The sequence below is a fragment of the Gymnoscopelus microlampas genome (genome assembly GCF_963454915.1).
Source record: "Gymnoscopelus microlampas genome assembly, chromosome: 1".
NCBI lineage: Eukaryota > Metazoa > Chordata > Actinopteri > Myctophiformes > Myctophidae > Gymnoscopelus > Gymnoscopelus microlampas.
In genome coordinates this window covers 40,711,361-40,729,494 of record NC_139962.1, presented here as the reverse complement: position 1 = coordinate 40,729,494, position 18,134 = coordinate 40,711,361, and the positions used below count along the sequence as shown (strand labels likewise).

General features: G+C 41.9%; 1 protein-coding gene across 3 annotated transcripts in view; it reads left to right on the top strand.

Moving 5' to 3' along the window:
* Positions 1 to 17,898, top strand: part of lpin1a (lipin 1a) — a 36,701-nt gene extending 18,803 nt beyond the window's left edge. For all 3 annotated transcript variants that reach the window (XM_084061938.1, XM_084061939.1, XM_084061937.1), the window contains 8 exons: positions 7,154 to 7,200; positions 8,522 to 8,657; positions 8,803 to 8,951; positions 9,200 to 9,286; positions 11,988 to 12,140; positions 12,778 to 12,892; positions 13,696 to 13,799; positions 13,997 to 17,898. In XM_084061938.1, coding sequence (XP_083918064.1) covers positions 7,154 to 7,200; positions 8,522 to 8,657; positions 8,803 to 8,951; positions 9,200 to 9,286; positions 11,988 to 12,140; positions 12,778 to 12,892; positions 13,696 to 13,799; positions 13,997 to 14,156 — 951 coding nt within the window. In that variant the 3' untranslated portion in view covers positions 14,157 to 17,898. The remainder of the gene's footprint in view (positions 1 to 7,153; positions 7,201 to 8,521; positions 8,658 to 8,802; positions 8,952 to 9,199; positions 9,287 to 11,987; positions 12,141 to 12,777; positions 12,893 to 13,695; positions 13,800 to 13,996) is intronic.
* The last annotated feature ends 236 nt before the right edge of the window (positions 17,899 to 18,134 follow it).

The following is an 18,134-nucleotide window of genomic DNA, read 5'->3' as shown; positions in this document are numbered from 1 at the left end:
ATATATAGGGCGCATCGCATTATAAGGCGCATCCGCACTATAAGGCGGACTGACGGTTCGCCTTATAGTGTGGAAACCAAGGGAACCAATATTGATACATATATAAGGCGCATCCGCACTATAAGGCGCACTGACGGTGCGCCTTATAGTGCGGAAAATACGGTAATCATTATGTCCATGGTTCTATTCCATTTGGAGACCTGGCTCGTTGCATGTTCTTCCATCCTCTCTGCCTTCAGTTTCCAGTCTCTCTACACAGAGAAAAAAAACTAAACAAAAAACATATATCTGAGGAACACAGTGTATGCATATGTGATTGCATGCATTTAGCATCCTTTAATTTGATTCTACTAGATGTTCTAGAGTTCGGCCCTCACACCTACGTCGCACTGCCTATCCGACGACTATGTCTGAGTCATCATAGTGTTGGGGGCTTTGTCAGAGTACCCGTTGTACCCGTCTGTCCCTTTTGTGCCCATATATGGATATGTCCGTTTCTGTCTGTCTACCTGTCAGTCCTTGTCCCTTTTATGCCCATACTGTATATATGGAGATCCCTGATGTCATCGGTATATGAGCATGGATATATTGGAATGCCCATATATGGGCATATTGGTTGGATGGGCGGTTCTGGACAACTGGCTTTCCGAACTACTCGACGGCTGGCACCGCACTCCCTCGAGTCCCTGCCGCTGCACGCGCTGGGTTTGAAGTCGGTCGGTCCCATATATGCACATGACCATATATGGGCATAGTGGTCGGATCTGTGGCTCTGGACAACCGGATCTCTATTGTCTGTCAGTCCTTGTCCCTTTTATGCCCATATATGGAGATCGCTGATGTCATCAGTATATGCCCATATATGGGCATGCCCCCTTTTGTGCCCATATATGGAGCTGACTGATTTGGTTGCGCCTGATGTCATGACGACACATTGAGGTTAGACAATACACCCCATATTTGGGCGTAGCTGCATTGGGAACTCCTTATATGGCTGAGTCAGAGGTCCATCCGCCCGCCCGCAGGCCGGCCATAGTGAGGCCTGCCCTCCCATTAGCCAATTTTGATATAAGATAGGATAATCTTTTGACACATCTACTTTTAGGCAAAACCACTGGGAAAAGGTTTTAACAGAGCTAATCACATTTATTAAACTACTCATTACTTTAAGATAACTTTTGACTTCCATGTCACGACCCTGGACATGACGCTAGTATGTCACAGGGACTTACCCCCAGTCCGACCCTTGATGCTGAGTGCCAAGCAGGGAGGCATTAGGTACCATTTTTATAGATTTGGAATGACTCCCAGTCTCAAGGACACTCTAACCATAAGGCCACTGCACTGAGCTGGTATTTATAAATAATGTTTCCAGTCAGACTAAAGCTAAAACTTGCCTGACCAAATAAAGTTGCTGGGTTTTTTGAGGGTGAATGATTTCATTAGCAGTTAATGTCTTTACTTCCTCGTCATTCCTAACTTTGTGCTGCCTTAATGTTACGCATTTGAAGATGACTTGATAAGAAAATGTATTCGTCACTTTTATTCTTCACTAGCCACCCTCAAAAGACAAAGGATGGGTTGATTAAACAAGAATATCCAAATGAGAAACAAAAAAAAAAGTGACAGTAACATGTGGGGTGATCACTGTCGTTGTCAGCCAACTACAAGGAAAATACGTATATCAAGTTTGATTCTAATTGTTTTTACATGCAGAAGTAGCCCATAGGGGCAGGAGACTGTCTGCTGTTTCTATAGCGTGAGATGGCCTGATGTACAAGTACACCCACCCTGGACATTTGTCGCAGCTGCTGTACACTGACTGACAATATGCATGTATATTGTATAGATGTCTACTATATGCACAGTCAAGTACAGAGGCTGACAATGTTTACAGGTGCAGACAGACACTTAAGTCTCCATTTGCTGCTACTACACTCATAGTGCATGTTTGTACCCCCCCAGGGCTGGGCATTAATATCAAGTCATTTCAAACCAGCCTTGATTTCAAAGTTTTTAAAAGGGGAACATAGCCGATCTATTAACTCACAATACATCACATGTTGAGAGCTTGTAGATGAGCAATTTTGCCATTTTTTCACCCACACCATTACTGCACAACAAAGTATAAATAGAAGTTAACCAGACTAACCAATTTAGTCAAAAACTATTTGCGTAGATATAAGATTATTTTTAAAGTCAGTTGTTATAGTCATACATTTTGTTAATTGCCCAGCCCTACGATTTCGTATAGTGATGTTGTCAGTTTACTGCTGCAATGAGCTGAGAAGCCATACAAAAATTGTTTAGGTACATTTACACAAGATGTTAACAAAATGTGATGCCCTCTGCTGGTAGGTGTCGCAATGTACTGTAGTTGCAATGACCACACTCAGGTAAATAAGACTGCTCCTTGTAAGCTGTGGTGGTTTCAATAAGGAAAACATACTCATGTTTAGGGTTAAAGTATTTATAAGCTTTATTATAACACTTATTACAACAAAACACCAAATAAAATTAAAAGACAACTTTAAGATAAAAACTCAATTAAAAGACAATATCATCACTAAAACCTAGACTTTCTAAAAGTGTCACAATATACTCAAAACTGAATGTCAGTTACATGTTGAGTATAATTTTGTTAGGGAGAACTCACTAAGCCTTTGTCGAGGGAAAGAACCCCAAAAATAAAAGCCTAAATATCTTAACACCTATACATATGAAACTATTAACGCGGCAGCTACTGTACCATCACACATTGAAATAGACACAATTTACTCTGTACACAAGGTCAGCTGGCAAGAACTTTACCGTCTCTTGTGTTTTGGTGTGCAGGGGAAACACCAAAACAGGTTGAGGTTGGTAATCACATTGACTGGAGTCAATTTGGGAGACGTAGAGGAGTGATAGTCAGAGGCTTCAGATCAGATTGAGAGCGATCAGATCGAGTGCACAGGTATGGATGCAGTCTCTCATTAAAGCACTGGCCAAAGAACGTGTAGATGTGAGAGTTTGCATCCACATTATAAAAAGAGACCTGTCCCACATCATAGTCTACAAAAACCCCCACTGCCTGTGGTCTCCCATTCACAAACAGACTGAATCCAGAAGACACTGAGCCATATGCTCGATATTGGCCGGCATCCAGCACCATGACCCAGCATCCAGTCTTAACAGACATGCTGACAGGAGTCTTTCTGTTAACAGACACTCTTGCCACTCCTACAGCCCAACTAGTCTTTCCCTTTACCTGAACCTCAAAGTAAAACTTCCCTGATGTGAACCCTTCCTTTGACAACACAGCGTGATGTTTGAATCTCTTTTTAGTATCAGGAACATTCTGAGGCGTTGCCCCAAGAATCACTGCTTTCCCATCCGGGGACACGATGAGGTCACAGTGTGCAGTGTCTGGGTCAAGGGTCACATCCACTGCACAAGCCTTCAGCCTCTGCAGTTTGATTTCCTTATCCAGAAGAGCTGCACATCTTCTCACACAGGTGGTGTCAGGCAGATTGAAGTCAACCATGGTGTTCTTCTGGTCCTTGTTTAGCAGAGCGGGCAGGCTTGACATGAACAGGACAAGGTGATGGTGATCATCAAGGCGATGGTGATGCTCCAAGTCAACACATTTCTTGTTGAGCTCAGCGATTTCCATGTTCAGTTCTTTAATAAAACCCTCTGCTTGTTGCTCTGCTGTTTTACACCGGTCCTCAATCACCTCAACCAGGTCTGGCCTGGAGTGGATCAGCTGCTCATTGAAGAGTCGTGCTCTCTTGGTGGAGCGTTTGATCTCACTGATCCTCTGTGACCGTGCATTTATCACACTCTGCACTTCTGCAAGTTTGGATTCATATTCTCTCTCGAGCGGTACAATAAGGTGATCTTTGTGGTCCGTTTTCATGCAAACAACACATACACAAGTCTGGTCTGTCTTACAATAGAGGTCAGGGAGCCTGTGATGGTTCTTGCATAACCTGTCTTCAAGACCTGATACAGGAGCAGTTAAAGTGTGGCCCCTGAGGCCTGCAACTCTCTGGTGAGGCTCCAGGTGCATCTCACAGAGAGAAGTTACGCATACCAGACAAGACACAACAGCCTTGTCCTTCCTCACAGAACAGACATCACAAAGAACATCATCAGATTGGTCTAGAACTTGCGCCCACTTCTTAAGTCCTGTAGCCAACTCTGACAAGACAGTATTGACTTGCATTCGAGGTCTGGTTTGAAATGTTGTATTACACAGAGGACACTTGTAAATGTCCTTGGTGTCCCAGTAGTGTTGAATACACGCCTTGCAGAAGTTGTGTCCACATGGTGTGGAGACCGGCTCAGTAACCACATCCAGACAGATCGCACAGAGTAAGTGCTCGTCTGATACAAGAAACCTGGCAGTTGCCATATCTGGAAAGAGAAAAGACAAACAAAGCATTTGTCATATGAATCTTAGAGCCATTTCTGTTCATTTACCTTTAGTGTCCCTATTCCGGGGCCAACATTCAGTGAAAATAGCCAATCTAAAACTCACAACACATAGCGTTTCAACACTTTAGGAGCTTGTAGATCGGCCATTTTCAGCAACAATATTTAGTTTAGAGAAAAAACAGGAGGGGATCTAGTACAGAGCCCTTTGGAATCTGGTCAACCAAGTATAAGGTTTAAGTGGTTAAACCAGGTGGTGTAAAGTAGCTAAGTAAATTTACTCAAGTACAATGTTTTGGTAGTTTTTATTTTGCTGGAGTATTTCCAATTTTCAGTACTTTCACAGTTTCCTTCTACTCCACTACACCTCGGAGGCAAATATTGTACTTTTACTCCACTACAATTATGTGAAAACTTAGTTACCATTATTACAAAACATAGTATTAACCACTTCAGCCCTGTATACAACTTGGCCATTTAGCAGATAGCTCACAATGCCATGTATTGTGAGCTTGTAGATCTGCCATTTTCAAAACATATTTTTGAAATAGGACTTTTTGCAGGAGTACTTTTGCAGGAGTACTTTCTACTTTAAGTACATTTTGATACCAATACTTAAGTATTTAAGTACTTTTACTAAGTACATTTTGAAACAGATTTTTACTTAGTACTTTTTCCACCACTGGACCAGGGTACCCCTGGGCTAGTATTTCCATCTGCACTAAACATTGAAAATAGCAGTTCTACAAGCTCGCAACTCGATGCCTTGTGAGCTTGTAGATCTGTTAGTTTTTCAGAATGTTTGCCCCAGAAGAGAAACACTAGGCTTCAAGTGGTTAATCTAACATGCGTTTTCCCATAGCACACAGTGTGAAAAGACTTAGTGTAAACAAGTGAAGAATTTGACATTAGATTATTAATGAATGAATGAATGAATACCTTCTCTTTCCTCAAACTGTGGTGCAAGTTTCAAAATAAGAATTCACTCAACAGGCGGGTTCAGGCAGGGTGGATGTTGAAGTCTAACCTATGGACAGCTTTCTAAGCTTTTCGACAAGTAAACACAGCTGAAAGTAATCACATTAATTGCGGGTGTGTTTCATTTAGGTGTTAATGTGTGCCAGCATGCACGGCTCCTGTACTGTTATCTTCCTGCTGGCACACAGAACATGTAAATGAAACACACCCACAATTAACTTTTAGCTGCGCGTTTACCTGCCCATGAGATGAGAAGCACTTTGGCTGTGGTAGTGTGGTGAAGTTAGCCAGAATGACCACAAGATGTCAATGTTGTTCAATATTCTGGGATGTAATTGTGTGTGTGTGTGTGTGTGTGTGTGTGTGTGTGTGTGTGTGTGTGTGTGTGTGTGTGTGTGTGTGTGTGTGTGTGTGTGTGTGTGTGTGTGTGTGTGTGTGTGTGTGTGTGTGTGTGTGTGTGTGTGTGTGTGCGCGCGTGCGCGCGTGTGTGTGTGATTCATGTACTAGTTTGGTGGTTCTCAACATGTGTGTCGGCCCCATGATGACAGTGAAGTGACAGTGAAGTGACAATTTAAGGACTTTTAAGACCTTTTTAATACCTAAAAAAAGAAAGAAAGAAAAATAAATCAAAAGCAATAAACAAACTATAGCCTACTATAAAAACTGGTCAAACATTGGCCAAACTGTCAAATTTTGAGAAAAAAAAAATAAATAGCCGATCTATAAGCTCACAACGCCTCACAACGAGAGGCGGTGTGAGCTTGTAGATCGGCTAATTTCACAATATTTATCTGTGGAACCGAGTCAAACAAAATGTAAGCCTCGACTCCTACAATTCCAAGGGCTTGTCAGGTTGAGGGGTCCCCAGTTCAAATATGATTCTTTAGGGGTGGTCACTGCCTGAAAAGGTTGAGAATCACTGTTTTGGTTGACAAAGATTACTCCCTTTCGGAATACTTGGTAATCCCACTGGCAAACATACGCACAGGGCGGGCCACGGTGGAATGCTGCGTCGTCGGGCTGCTTCATTGCATGGATTGGTAGGGGGGGGGGGGGCTCTACTGTGTGTGCACGCCATACCAGGGAAAGTATCAGACATTGTTGTGGCCTTTGGGGTTCTGCACAACATATTATGAAAAAGGTAGGGAAGTTTGCTCTAAACTTAAGGTTTGCTATACTGCTGAAAACAGGTGCGAGAGGCCAGTATGAAAGTCCATGAAGAAAAAGAAGGGGCTCGCACACTGAAAGATGAAAACTGTGGCTCTTTAGATGCAAAAAATGAGTAAAGTAAAGGAACTTCTTGCATCTACCCTCAGTTTTCATCTTTCAACATATTATTGTGCAATATGATTGCGATTAGAGGGTGGCATTAGATGTTCTGCTGCTGCCAGAGAGCCCTCAATCTGGAAACCCATCGTCAAATAAAAAGGAAAAACAGCGCCCTCTGTGTGATTCATGATTCATGTACTTTGTATCTGTTCTTGAGAGATTAGAGAGCCCTTGACAGCACAGCCCCCATGGGGGACTGTTTCATAAATCACATGTGAACCCTGACATTAGATTAATAAACAAGGGCCAATGTGTACACTCTCAGAGCCCTATCTAGCTTACCCTATATGCCTAAACCTTTTTGGCATTCTTTACTATTTTGAAAAACATTTTAAGATAGTGAAAATAGCCGATCTACATCGACACCTTGTGGGTATTTGAACTATTTTAAAATGTTTTTCATACATTTCTTCTACTTCACTCTAAGGACTCTATGACAGATGCAGGTGGAGAGCAGGGAAACAGTGTGAGCGGGTGAGTAGAAACCTTCATATCTTTTTCCTCTATAATATTTCCTTCTGTATACGTTATACCTTGCTCTTGAACACACACACACACACACACACACACACACACACACACACACACACACACACACACACACACACACAAACAAACAAGATTTCTTTATTTGGATTTTCAGTTTAAGACGTAAATGATGTCAAAATGGCAGACTGCCAATAATGGCAGACACAGAACAATATTTCATTCATTGTTTTGCCCTTCTTTTAGCCAGTCCAACAATTTGTAGTCCTCGCACACACATCTTATGGACATGCCTTAAGCTGACAAATATCAAAGCATTTGTTTTACAATTGTACCCACATGCAGAGATGGCATGTGCAAGTGGTTGGTACTTCTGTATTTTACAGTTGAAGCAAGTATCCATGTATATACAGTACATGTCAAAGGAACATCCAATTTCTAAAATAAAAACAGTCTTGGTGGTTTCATTAATCATGATCACATCCGGAGTATTAGGGGAGCTCTCAACCACATCACTAAATGTATTGTTAAATTGAGATAAGGCAAACCATTCGATTTTAACAGCTTTGTTAATGTGGTAATGTACTTGTTGTTGTCCAGTGGCACGGTGCAGTTCTTTAACAATTCAATCCACGATACGATCGTGCCGTGTAGAGTCCCTTGAAAGAGGGGCAACTATTCATAATGTGTGCAACAGATTCCAGTTCTTGATTATTATGGAGTAAACAGTATGAATCATGTTTTGCAGGGTACCAGAGGGCAAGGTTGTATAGTTGGCAGAACTTGGAGTCTGGCTTTTAGTGTAAACTTGAGAATTGATTTGTCTATTGTTGCATTTTTGTAATATGGAATGAGGCGCATGACACACACACACACACACACACACAAACACACACACACACACACACACACACACACACACACACACACACACACACACACACACACACACACACACACACACACACACTCACTCACTCACTCACTCACTCACTCACTCACTCACTCACTCACTCACTCACTCACTCTCTCTCTCTCTCTCTCTCTCTCTCTCTCTCTCTCTCTCTCTCTCTCTCTCTCTCTCTCTCTCTCTCTCTCTCTCTCTCTCTCTCTCTCTCTCCCTCTCTCTCTCTCTCTCTCTCTCTCTCTCTCTCTCTCTCTCTCTCTCTCTCTCCTCTCTCTCTCTCTCTCTCTCTCTCTCTCTCTCTCTCTCTCATCCTCTCTCTCTCTCTCTCTCTCCTCTCTCTCATCTCTCTCTCTCTCTCTCTCTCACTCACTCACACACACGTTGTTGGTTTTGATATTACAGGATGAAGGATGAGTCATCATCCAGTGATGAGGACCACCGTTTATCAAATCAGGTGTCAGGATCCTGTCAGCAGGAAGCCCCCGTGACTCCTGGTGTCTGTTATACAAAGACACTCCGCCTCTCGCCAGAACAACTGGTACCAAGCCTTCTCTCTTTCTTATTTTGTCTTTCAATATCTCTTTTTGTCTTTCATCCTTTCTTTCATCAGTACATATCTGCTTTGAACACTTTTTTCGTTCTAATTCATTCATTGAATGTGTTGTTGTTGTGTGTGTACGCAGGCCAGCCTGCAGCTGAAGGAGGGTCCTAATGAAGTTGTGTTCAGTGTGACCACCCAATACCAGGGCACCTGTCGTTGTCATGGCACCATCTATCTCTGGAACTGGAATGACAAGATAGTCATCTCTGACATTGATGGAACCATAACCAGGTCACTATGTCTGGATGCTGTGTGTGTGTGTGTGTGTGTGTGTGTGTGTGTGTGTGTGTGTGTGTGTGTGTGTGTGTGTGTGTGTGTGTGTGTGTGTGTGTGTGTGTGTGTGTGTGTGTGTGTGTGTGTGTGTGTGTGTGTGTGACAATTTAAAATTAAATAAATGGTTGTTTTATGGTTAAAACATTTTTTTAAAGTTCAACAATTGGGAAAAGATGAATAAGGTCCTGTCCTGTATTGTGCTGCAGGTCAGACACCCTCGGTCACATCCTGCCGAACCTGGGTAAAGACTGGACTCACCAGGGTATCGCCCGGCTCTACCACAGAGTCAGCCAGTCAGTACACACACACACACACACACACACACACACACACACACACACACACACACACACACACACACACACACACACACACACACACACACACACACACACACACACACACACACACACACTGGCAACATTTCCAAATGTTATTATGACTCTGGCATAATTTGTCTGGGTTGTCTGTTCGTCTGTCCAAACAGTGAACGCAATATCGTAGGATCACCTTTAGGGATTTGGCACAAACGTCCACTTGGATTCAAGGATATACTCATTAGAAATAGGTGGTGTCACCGTGACCTCACAAATCACACTTCAAAGTCTTCATTCACTACATATACCATATAAGTCTGGACAGACTCGGATGTAAATGGCAACTGGTTGTCGGAGGTATACAACTGCGATACAGTATTTCAAGTTTATAGTACTTTTAATGACACACAACACAGGTCACAGGTTCATATCTGCTCCTGTTCAATCTGCTCTTTGAACAATTACTTTGAAGAATGACGATTTCCCGTCATTCTACTCTTTCTTGTACAGTATAGCCTGCATTACGATCAAGCGCAGCGATAGTTCAGGTAGGCACGACAGGCAGGAGGGTAGCCCACAGTGTAGCTGCTACACACTCACACTCACCCCCCCCCCCCCCCCCCCCAATTCTCATTCGCTAACAAGTTAATGTATACATGCACCCAAGTCTCTCCACGTTCAACCTCACTCATCTATCTTCATTCCCATTCGCCAACATGCTAACACACACACGCCCTCATTCCCACAGTTCAGTTAGGTGGCCTTTTTAAGCAGTCCACTGGTCACTTTGTTCATTCTACATGCTCAGCTTGTCACAGCTCGTTGTGCAGCCTATCAGCGTTCAAACTCCCTCCACCTCCCCAGCCTCCTCCCTTTGGCATTTCGTTTCATATGTTAATGGGGGATTCTGTGGATTGTACTGTAATTCTATATGTATCTGTACTGTGATATGTGGCATCTTAACTTGTGCAATTGAAAGGTTCAATGTTATGTTCATGTAATAACTGTATTTTAGGCTCTGCTTCGGGGGGTTTGTGATCTCAGATATTCTGTGTGCGAGTGCGGCTCTATTCTGTGGCACGCTATACCCCTACCCGTTAACCTTTACCCGTGATTTTCTACCCATTACCCGTTAAATACAGCTAAGGGAGCTGGCGCTGTCCCTAAACGCTATTCTGCACCTGCTATACCCGTTCTCCATTATGCAGACACCGTTATTTGCAGTTGGAGGCGTGCCCCGTGGGCGTGTTGTTGCATTATCCCCAAAATTGCTATTCTGCCCACACACGGGTGCGGCTTTGGGAAAGTGCACAGCGGATTCTAAAACCACCCGCAAGAGCACACAGACTGCAATGGATTCGTGGAGACGGCCAGGACGCACAGAGCGCACCTCTGTCTACTAGGCTATTATTGTCAACAAATCTCTGTGATTCTAATTTTACTATAATCAGCAGAAGGGAGGGTGCCAATTCCTTGTGTCAGTTGTATTTATATAAGATGATAGTCTATTTAAAGAAGGCAATTTGTGCATCGCGCAATGCTCCAATTTACACACGTCAGTTTTATTCATCGATTACGCAGGAAATAATGAACTGATTACAAAAATATTAAATTCTCTCTAATCAGTAACATGTAGGTGATACTTATGTCTATCAAATGTGGTTTTATTGAAAGGCAATCAAAGTCCAGAGCTTAGAAACAAAACATTGGGTGTATGTTTCCAAGTAAAATTCTCAATGTTTGCAGCTACGCACAGGACCTGTGTCGCCAGAATTTGCGAGATAAATAAGCAACCAGGTCTATGAAAACAAGCCCAAAAGAAGCGACTATAATAGGCCACATTAGCACTTCAAACCTATATATGTCATCCATTAAACAATGTGCATATTTATATATGTTGGCTATTTGAAAATAGACGATCTACAAGCTCACAACCATTCTACCATTATTTACAAGCAACTTCAGAAAAACAAGCCCAATGTGGCTTATAATAATCAGACCAGGCAACACTGCAGACAGGGAGATTGGAGTATATTGGATTGGGGATAATGGCTAGCGCAGTCTTCTCTTAAAGTTAATGGTATCTGGCATGGTGATTGGTTTTATCATTGTAACGCCCAAACTACACCTATGCATAATGTAAGGGGTAGCGCAGGTGTTTAGCGGGTAAGGGAGGTGTCCCAGAATAGCAACTTTTGCGGGGGAACGCCCCTTGTCTAGTCCTAAATCCGATATTAGTGGCTTTAGCAACTTGAACCTGGAATAGGGCCCTTAGAATCAAACCAACACACACAACCCATTGGGATGGGTCATCTCACATGCTTACACAGATAATCTGTAGTATCACAGGAGCAGAGTCCCACCGCCAAACTGAATGAAATTGCATTGCAATAAATGATTATTCCTGACGAAAGTGTTTAACTGAAATAGAATTATCTTAAACAAACAAAAGTGTGAATGTTTGAATTGATTCTAACTGTGTGGCCAAAGTCAGCATTTGCCTTTTCTCTTTCTAAATTAATGACGGTTTGGCTGTCCCATTCAAAAGACACTTTCTTTTTAATATTGTGAGAAATTGGTTCTATATTTGTACAGCTTCCCTAATCCCTAAAATGTCTCGTAATTGTAGCTAATGTCTGATGAAACCACAGTAATTATAGCTCCCCTTCTCTCTCAGGAATGGCTATAAGTTCATGTACTGCTCAGCGAGAGCCATCGGCATGGCTGACATGACACGAGGATACCTGCACTGGGTCAGCGAGAGAGGAACCATGCTGCCCATGGGTCCAGTGATGCTCAGCCCCAGCAGTCTCTTCTCTGCCCTGCACAGGTCTCACATACATACTGCACACACACATATCTGCACATGCACACAGACTTCTGTGCGCGCACACACACACACACACACACACACACACAGACACACACACACACACACACACACACACACACACACGTGCGCGCACACACACATGTCATATCATATAGAATATGAATCATGTACTGTAGTGTAGAACAGTGGTTCTCAACCTGGGGGTCGCGACCCCCAGGGGGGTCGCCAAATAATTTTGGGGGGTCGCCAGATTTTTGGGTGAATTAAAAAAAAAAAAAAAAAAAAAAAACATTTTTTTTTTTACAAATTTTTTTTTTATGTTATCATTAATTCATGTTTTATCAGTTAATTTACTCAATTTACCCACTTTTTGCAAAAATGTTTTGATAATAAACAATTATCAAATAACCTATTATAATTAAATAACCTTCGCGCGTGCGAACGGGACCGCACGCGTGCATGCGGGGGGTCGCGGGAAATAATATCATTATTTTGGGGGTCACGGCCTGAAAAGGTTGAGAACCCCTGGTGTAGAATGTGTGTGATCATAATGTATTGAATAATATACCGAATGTGAAATCATATACCATATACGATGTGTTTAATCATTAGATCATGTTGAATGTCTCCTTAGGGAGGTGATTGAGAAGAAACCAGAGAAATTTAAGATTGAGTGTCTGACTGACATCAAAAATCTGTTCTATCCAAATACTGAACCCTTCTACGCTGCCTTTGGAAACAGAGCTACGGTACACACACACACACACACACACACACACACACACACACACACACACACACACACACACACACACACACACACACACACACACACACACACACACACATAGCTACACACGTAGCAAATGAATTCTGGGTGTTGTAGGATCAGAGAACAAAGAGAAAAATGCATTTCCTCACGTGGTATTGCATGTAATCAAAAGGTTATTTTACGGTTCGAATCCACCGTGGTGTAACCGACTTTGTCGGGCGTCTATAAGAACACAATTGGCTTGTGTTCGGGGGAGGGAAGCCGGGCAGGGAAGATGATAATTGTCATTTGCGCGTCATTTGCACGGGCTGGTGGCGGCACCTGTCAGCGGGGAGTGTTGGGCGGGAGGAGTAGGACGAAGGCTCTAGTCTATGTCCTCCTGGTGGGGCCTCCTCACTGGCAGGTCAGCAGTAGGATACAGCAGTGACAACACAGAAATACGTGTGGGGAGGAATCAATTGGCATAACAACTAAATTGGGGAGAAAAGGGGGGTAAAAAATAGTTGGCTACTCTAAATAGAAAATAAAAAAGGTTATTTTACAGTATCGACAATGTCTAAACATTTAATAGAAAAGCATTGATTTAAATTAAATTAATGATTAATGCTTTGTTCTGGTAAGTCCTCTGTTAAGTATAGTTTCAGTATCTCTTTCTTGTCAATGATTGTGTGTGTGTGTGTGTGTGTGTGTGTGTGTGTGTGTGTGTGTGTGTGTGTGTGTGTGTGTGTGTGTGTGTGTGTGTGTGTGTGTGTGTGTGTGTGTGTGTGTGTGTGTGTGTAGGATGTGTATTCCTATAAGGAGGTGGGTGTTCCTCTGAACAGAATATTCACTGTCAATCCAAAGGGAGAGCTGGTTCAGGAACACGCCAAGACCAACATCTCCTCGTAGGTTACGGTTTTCTCTCTCTCTCTCTCCCCCTCTCTCCCTTATATGTGAATGTAGATTTGAGCACTGTTGTTAGGGTGCCTGCATTTTCTCATCTAGGTGTGTGTGTGTGTGTGTGTGTGTGTGTGTGTGTGTGTGTGTGTGTGCATGTGTGTGTGTGTGTGTCTCTCTCTCTCTCTCTCTCTCTCTCTCTCAGCTACGGGCGTCTGTGTGAGGTGGCAGACCATGTGTTTCCATTGCTGATCCAGAGTCAGGGGTCAGACACCTTCAGCCCGTTCACCTACTGGAGGGACAGTCCTGACATCTCCAAGCAGGAGGAGGATCTGAGAGCGGCTGAGGAACCTGCTACGTTGTAATGTCCCCCTACATGACAAACACACAACATCATAGAAAGACATTATAATGGTTATGATTTAGCACCCAGTCTAATAAGAGACACATCTCAAGTCAAAGAAACTGACTTATCAGCTCTTGCTCTTGGTGTGTCTACTTTGCGTGTAAGGAGCGTCGGTTTTTCAGAGCCACTGGTGCAATCTCTGCACCAACAAAGTCCCCACAGGTTGACCAGGGCACCTGTTCAGCAGGGAGCGGTACTGAGATGGACAGTGTTTTCCTCCGCACGCGTTAATATGTCCCCCCGGTGAAACTCCTCACTGTCAAGTGAAAAGAAAGAAGTGGCTGGTGACGTCACATCTGTAAACAACATGAGGTTAATTTATACTGACTCAAACATGTCTGTGTGTGATGCCTCACACACACACATAGGTGAGACAAATATGCAAATACATTCCACATACACATTTCACTGCAACAATGTGCACCATAATGTGCACGATAAACCATCCTCGTTGGATGGACTTCCACCCACACACACACACACACACACACACACACACACACACACACACACACACACACACACACACACACACACACACACACACACACACACACACACACACACACACACACACACACACACACACACACACACACACACACACACACACACACAAATAGATAATGCTAACTGTCAAGCTTTCAGGGACGATCAAGGTATGACTTCAGTTTTCTGACCTCAAGTGCAGTAGATCACAGCACAGCAGCAGTAAGTCATTACAATATTAAATGCAGTACAGTGCAGTAATGAACAATATGGTTTCATGCACATAAATGATCCAGAACAGACAACATTTGTATTATTCACCCATGTCTAGCTGTTACTATGAAACTTAGCATAGAGCACATTAGTTTGTTAATACAAACAAAACATTATGTTGTATTACAAACTACCTTAAATGTGTGTTTTTGTTTTAAACCATGCTACTGTGAATGATCATCCTGCACTTAATGTTCACTGACTAATTGTCATGTTAACGCAGAACAATGCAATTAAGTTTAACCACATAACTTATTTTCTGTTTTGGTTTTTAATTTCTGCCTTAAGATGTCATTTGTAATGTCCATTTCATCGTTATTTTATCCACACATTAACTCTAGACTCAGAGATGTACAGTATTAGAATATAAGCCACATACGCTGCATATAATTCCAATGACTAATGCCTATCAATGCAAGTATAGCCAAAAACCTAAATATAGTATAATGTAACAGTTGAGCAGGGACTGAACATCAACACAGAAATACAGCATTCACCTGCCGTACAGCTGAACACAGTCTTGTTAAGAGATACTTTTTACGTTTTCTGTTGAAATAATAGGTCCGTACAAACACATATATGTATTTTCATCATTTCATTTATTCATAGATAAATGTTTGTGGTTTCTTTTGATTGATCAAATCCTTGAAATTCTAATGTCCCCTGCAGTATGGTTGTATGTTATGGGCAGCTTCAACATGGGAAAAAAACACTTTGTTTAACAAATGAGATTAACAATCAAAAACAACGTTAGGCCTTTTCTTTTGTTTGTCACTTTACTCTTCATGTTCTTGACTTCAGTTTTCTGACCTCAAGTGCAGTAGATCACAGCACAGCAGCAGTAAGTCATTACAATATTAAATGCAGTACAGTGCAGTAATGAACAATATGGTTTCATGCACATAAATGATCCAGAACAGACAACATTTGTATTATTCACCCATGTCTAGCTGTTACTATGAAACTTAGCATAGAGCACATTAGTTTGTTAATACAAACAAAACATTATGTTGTATTACAAACTACCTTAAATGTGTGTTTTTGTTTTAAACCATGCTACTGTGAATGATCATCCTGCACTTAATGTTCACTGACTAATTGTCATGTTAACGCAGAACAATGCAATTAGGTTTAACCACATAACTTATTTTCTGTTTTGGTTTTTAATTTCTGCCTTAAGATGTCATTTGTAATGTCCATTTCATCGTTATTTTATCCACACATTAACTCTAGACTCAGAGATGTACAGTATTAGAATATAAGCCACATACGCTGCATATAATTCCAATGACTAATGCCTATCAATGCAAGTATAGCCAAAAACCTAAATATAGTATAATGTAACAGTTGAGCAGGGACTGAACATCAACACAGAAATACAGCATTCACCTGCCGTACAGCTGAACACAGTCTTGTTAAGAGATACTTTTTACGTTTTCTGTTGAAATAATAGGTCCGTACAAACACATATATGTATTTTCATCATTTCATTTATTCATAGATAAATGTTTGTGGTTTCTTTTGATTGATCAAATCCTTGAAATTCTAATGTCCCCTGCAGTATGGTTGTATGTTATGGGCAGCTTCAACATGGGAAAAAAACACTTTGTTTAACAAATGAGATTAACAATCAAAAACAACGTTAGGCCTTTTCTTTTGTTTGTCACTTTACTCTTCATGTTCTTGAAAATCGATGTACTGCATGTATTACTGGTGCTTATTCGACATTTCATGCTGTACTCCTCAAAATAATGACTGTAGTTTTTATAATATGTCACCTGGAGCAGCTGGAGCCTTTTTTATTAACAGATACAGTATACTATAGGTTCTATGGGACGGCCATAGCTGAATGGGTAGAGAGGCCGTCTCAGAAACAGAAGGTCCCCGGTTTGCACCCCTGGCCCCGGTCTATGTGTCCCTGAGCAAGACACTTAACCTTTAACTGCTCCCCGGGCACTGTATTAGACATTATTATGTATTATGACACTTTCCCACTGCTCCTAATATATAGGTTGGGTAAATGCAGAGGACACATTTCATGTATGTGCAAATATGTACAGTGACAAAAGAAATACCCCAAATGAGTGGGGACCTTATTATTATTATTATTATTATTATTATATGACCACTAACCAATTAAGCCTGATTTATTATTCTCTGTTATATGATTGAGTAATTGCAGCGAAAACAGACAATTTACAAGCTTTTCAGTGTTCGGTTCCAATGGAGTATAAATTAAGCATAAAGCAATAGAGCAACACAATGTACGTACAGCCAATAGATTTATTGAATGTCCCTACTGTGATTTCATATCAAAACAATTTGTGTGCGTTGTGCCTTTCGGTGCCTATGGTCTATGAGAGGCCATGTAACAGCTCCATACAAGACTAGACCGTTACGGGTCCACTTTGCTCCATTTGTACACTGTCAAAAGTCAAATGAATAACCACTTAAACCCTACTGTATATTGATTGTTGACTGGGGTCCACCAGGGCTCTATACTACTGTAGGTCCAGGCCTTTTTCCCCTCTATGCCAAATCTCTTCGGCGAAAATAGCCGATTAACAAGCTCAACGCGACACATTGTGAGCTTGTAGATCTGCTATTGTCACCAAATGTTACAGGGAATAGAATGGGCTTCATGTGGATGACTGCAAATTGTTTTCTATACACAATTTCTGCCCTCTATGATGGACAAGAGGGCACGTTACCCCACATAAATCCACCCTTAATCTTCTGTAATACAGAACAGAGTGTCTCTCTGTTATGTATTAGAGATTGACATTTCCCTGCCCTTCTGAAAAAGAAAACACACAGCTTATGCTACATTGTAATTTCTTTGAGGAAACAGATAATTTGGTATATGGATTTCTGCTCTCTAATGGTGTCTTTCCATTACATAGTACTAGCTCGCCACTTGCAGGTACTTATTTTAGTACCTCCGAAGTGAATTGATGACTACTGATCGGTCAGAGAATCCTAACTAGCTTCTTGACAGACAGACACATACCCATGGATCGACTCATGGAAGCTTGCGAGTACTGTTGTTATGGCCACCCATTATTGTTTTATAGTTGTGTCTTGTATCTTCTCTGCGTGACCATGTCTCCAATGTTGGATGTGTTAGAAATCAAAGAGATTAGACTGCATTGTGTTTGACAGTTAGCTGTAGTAT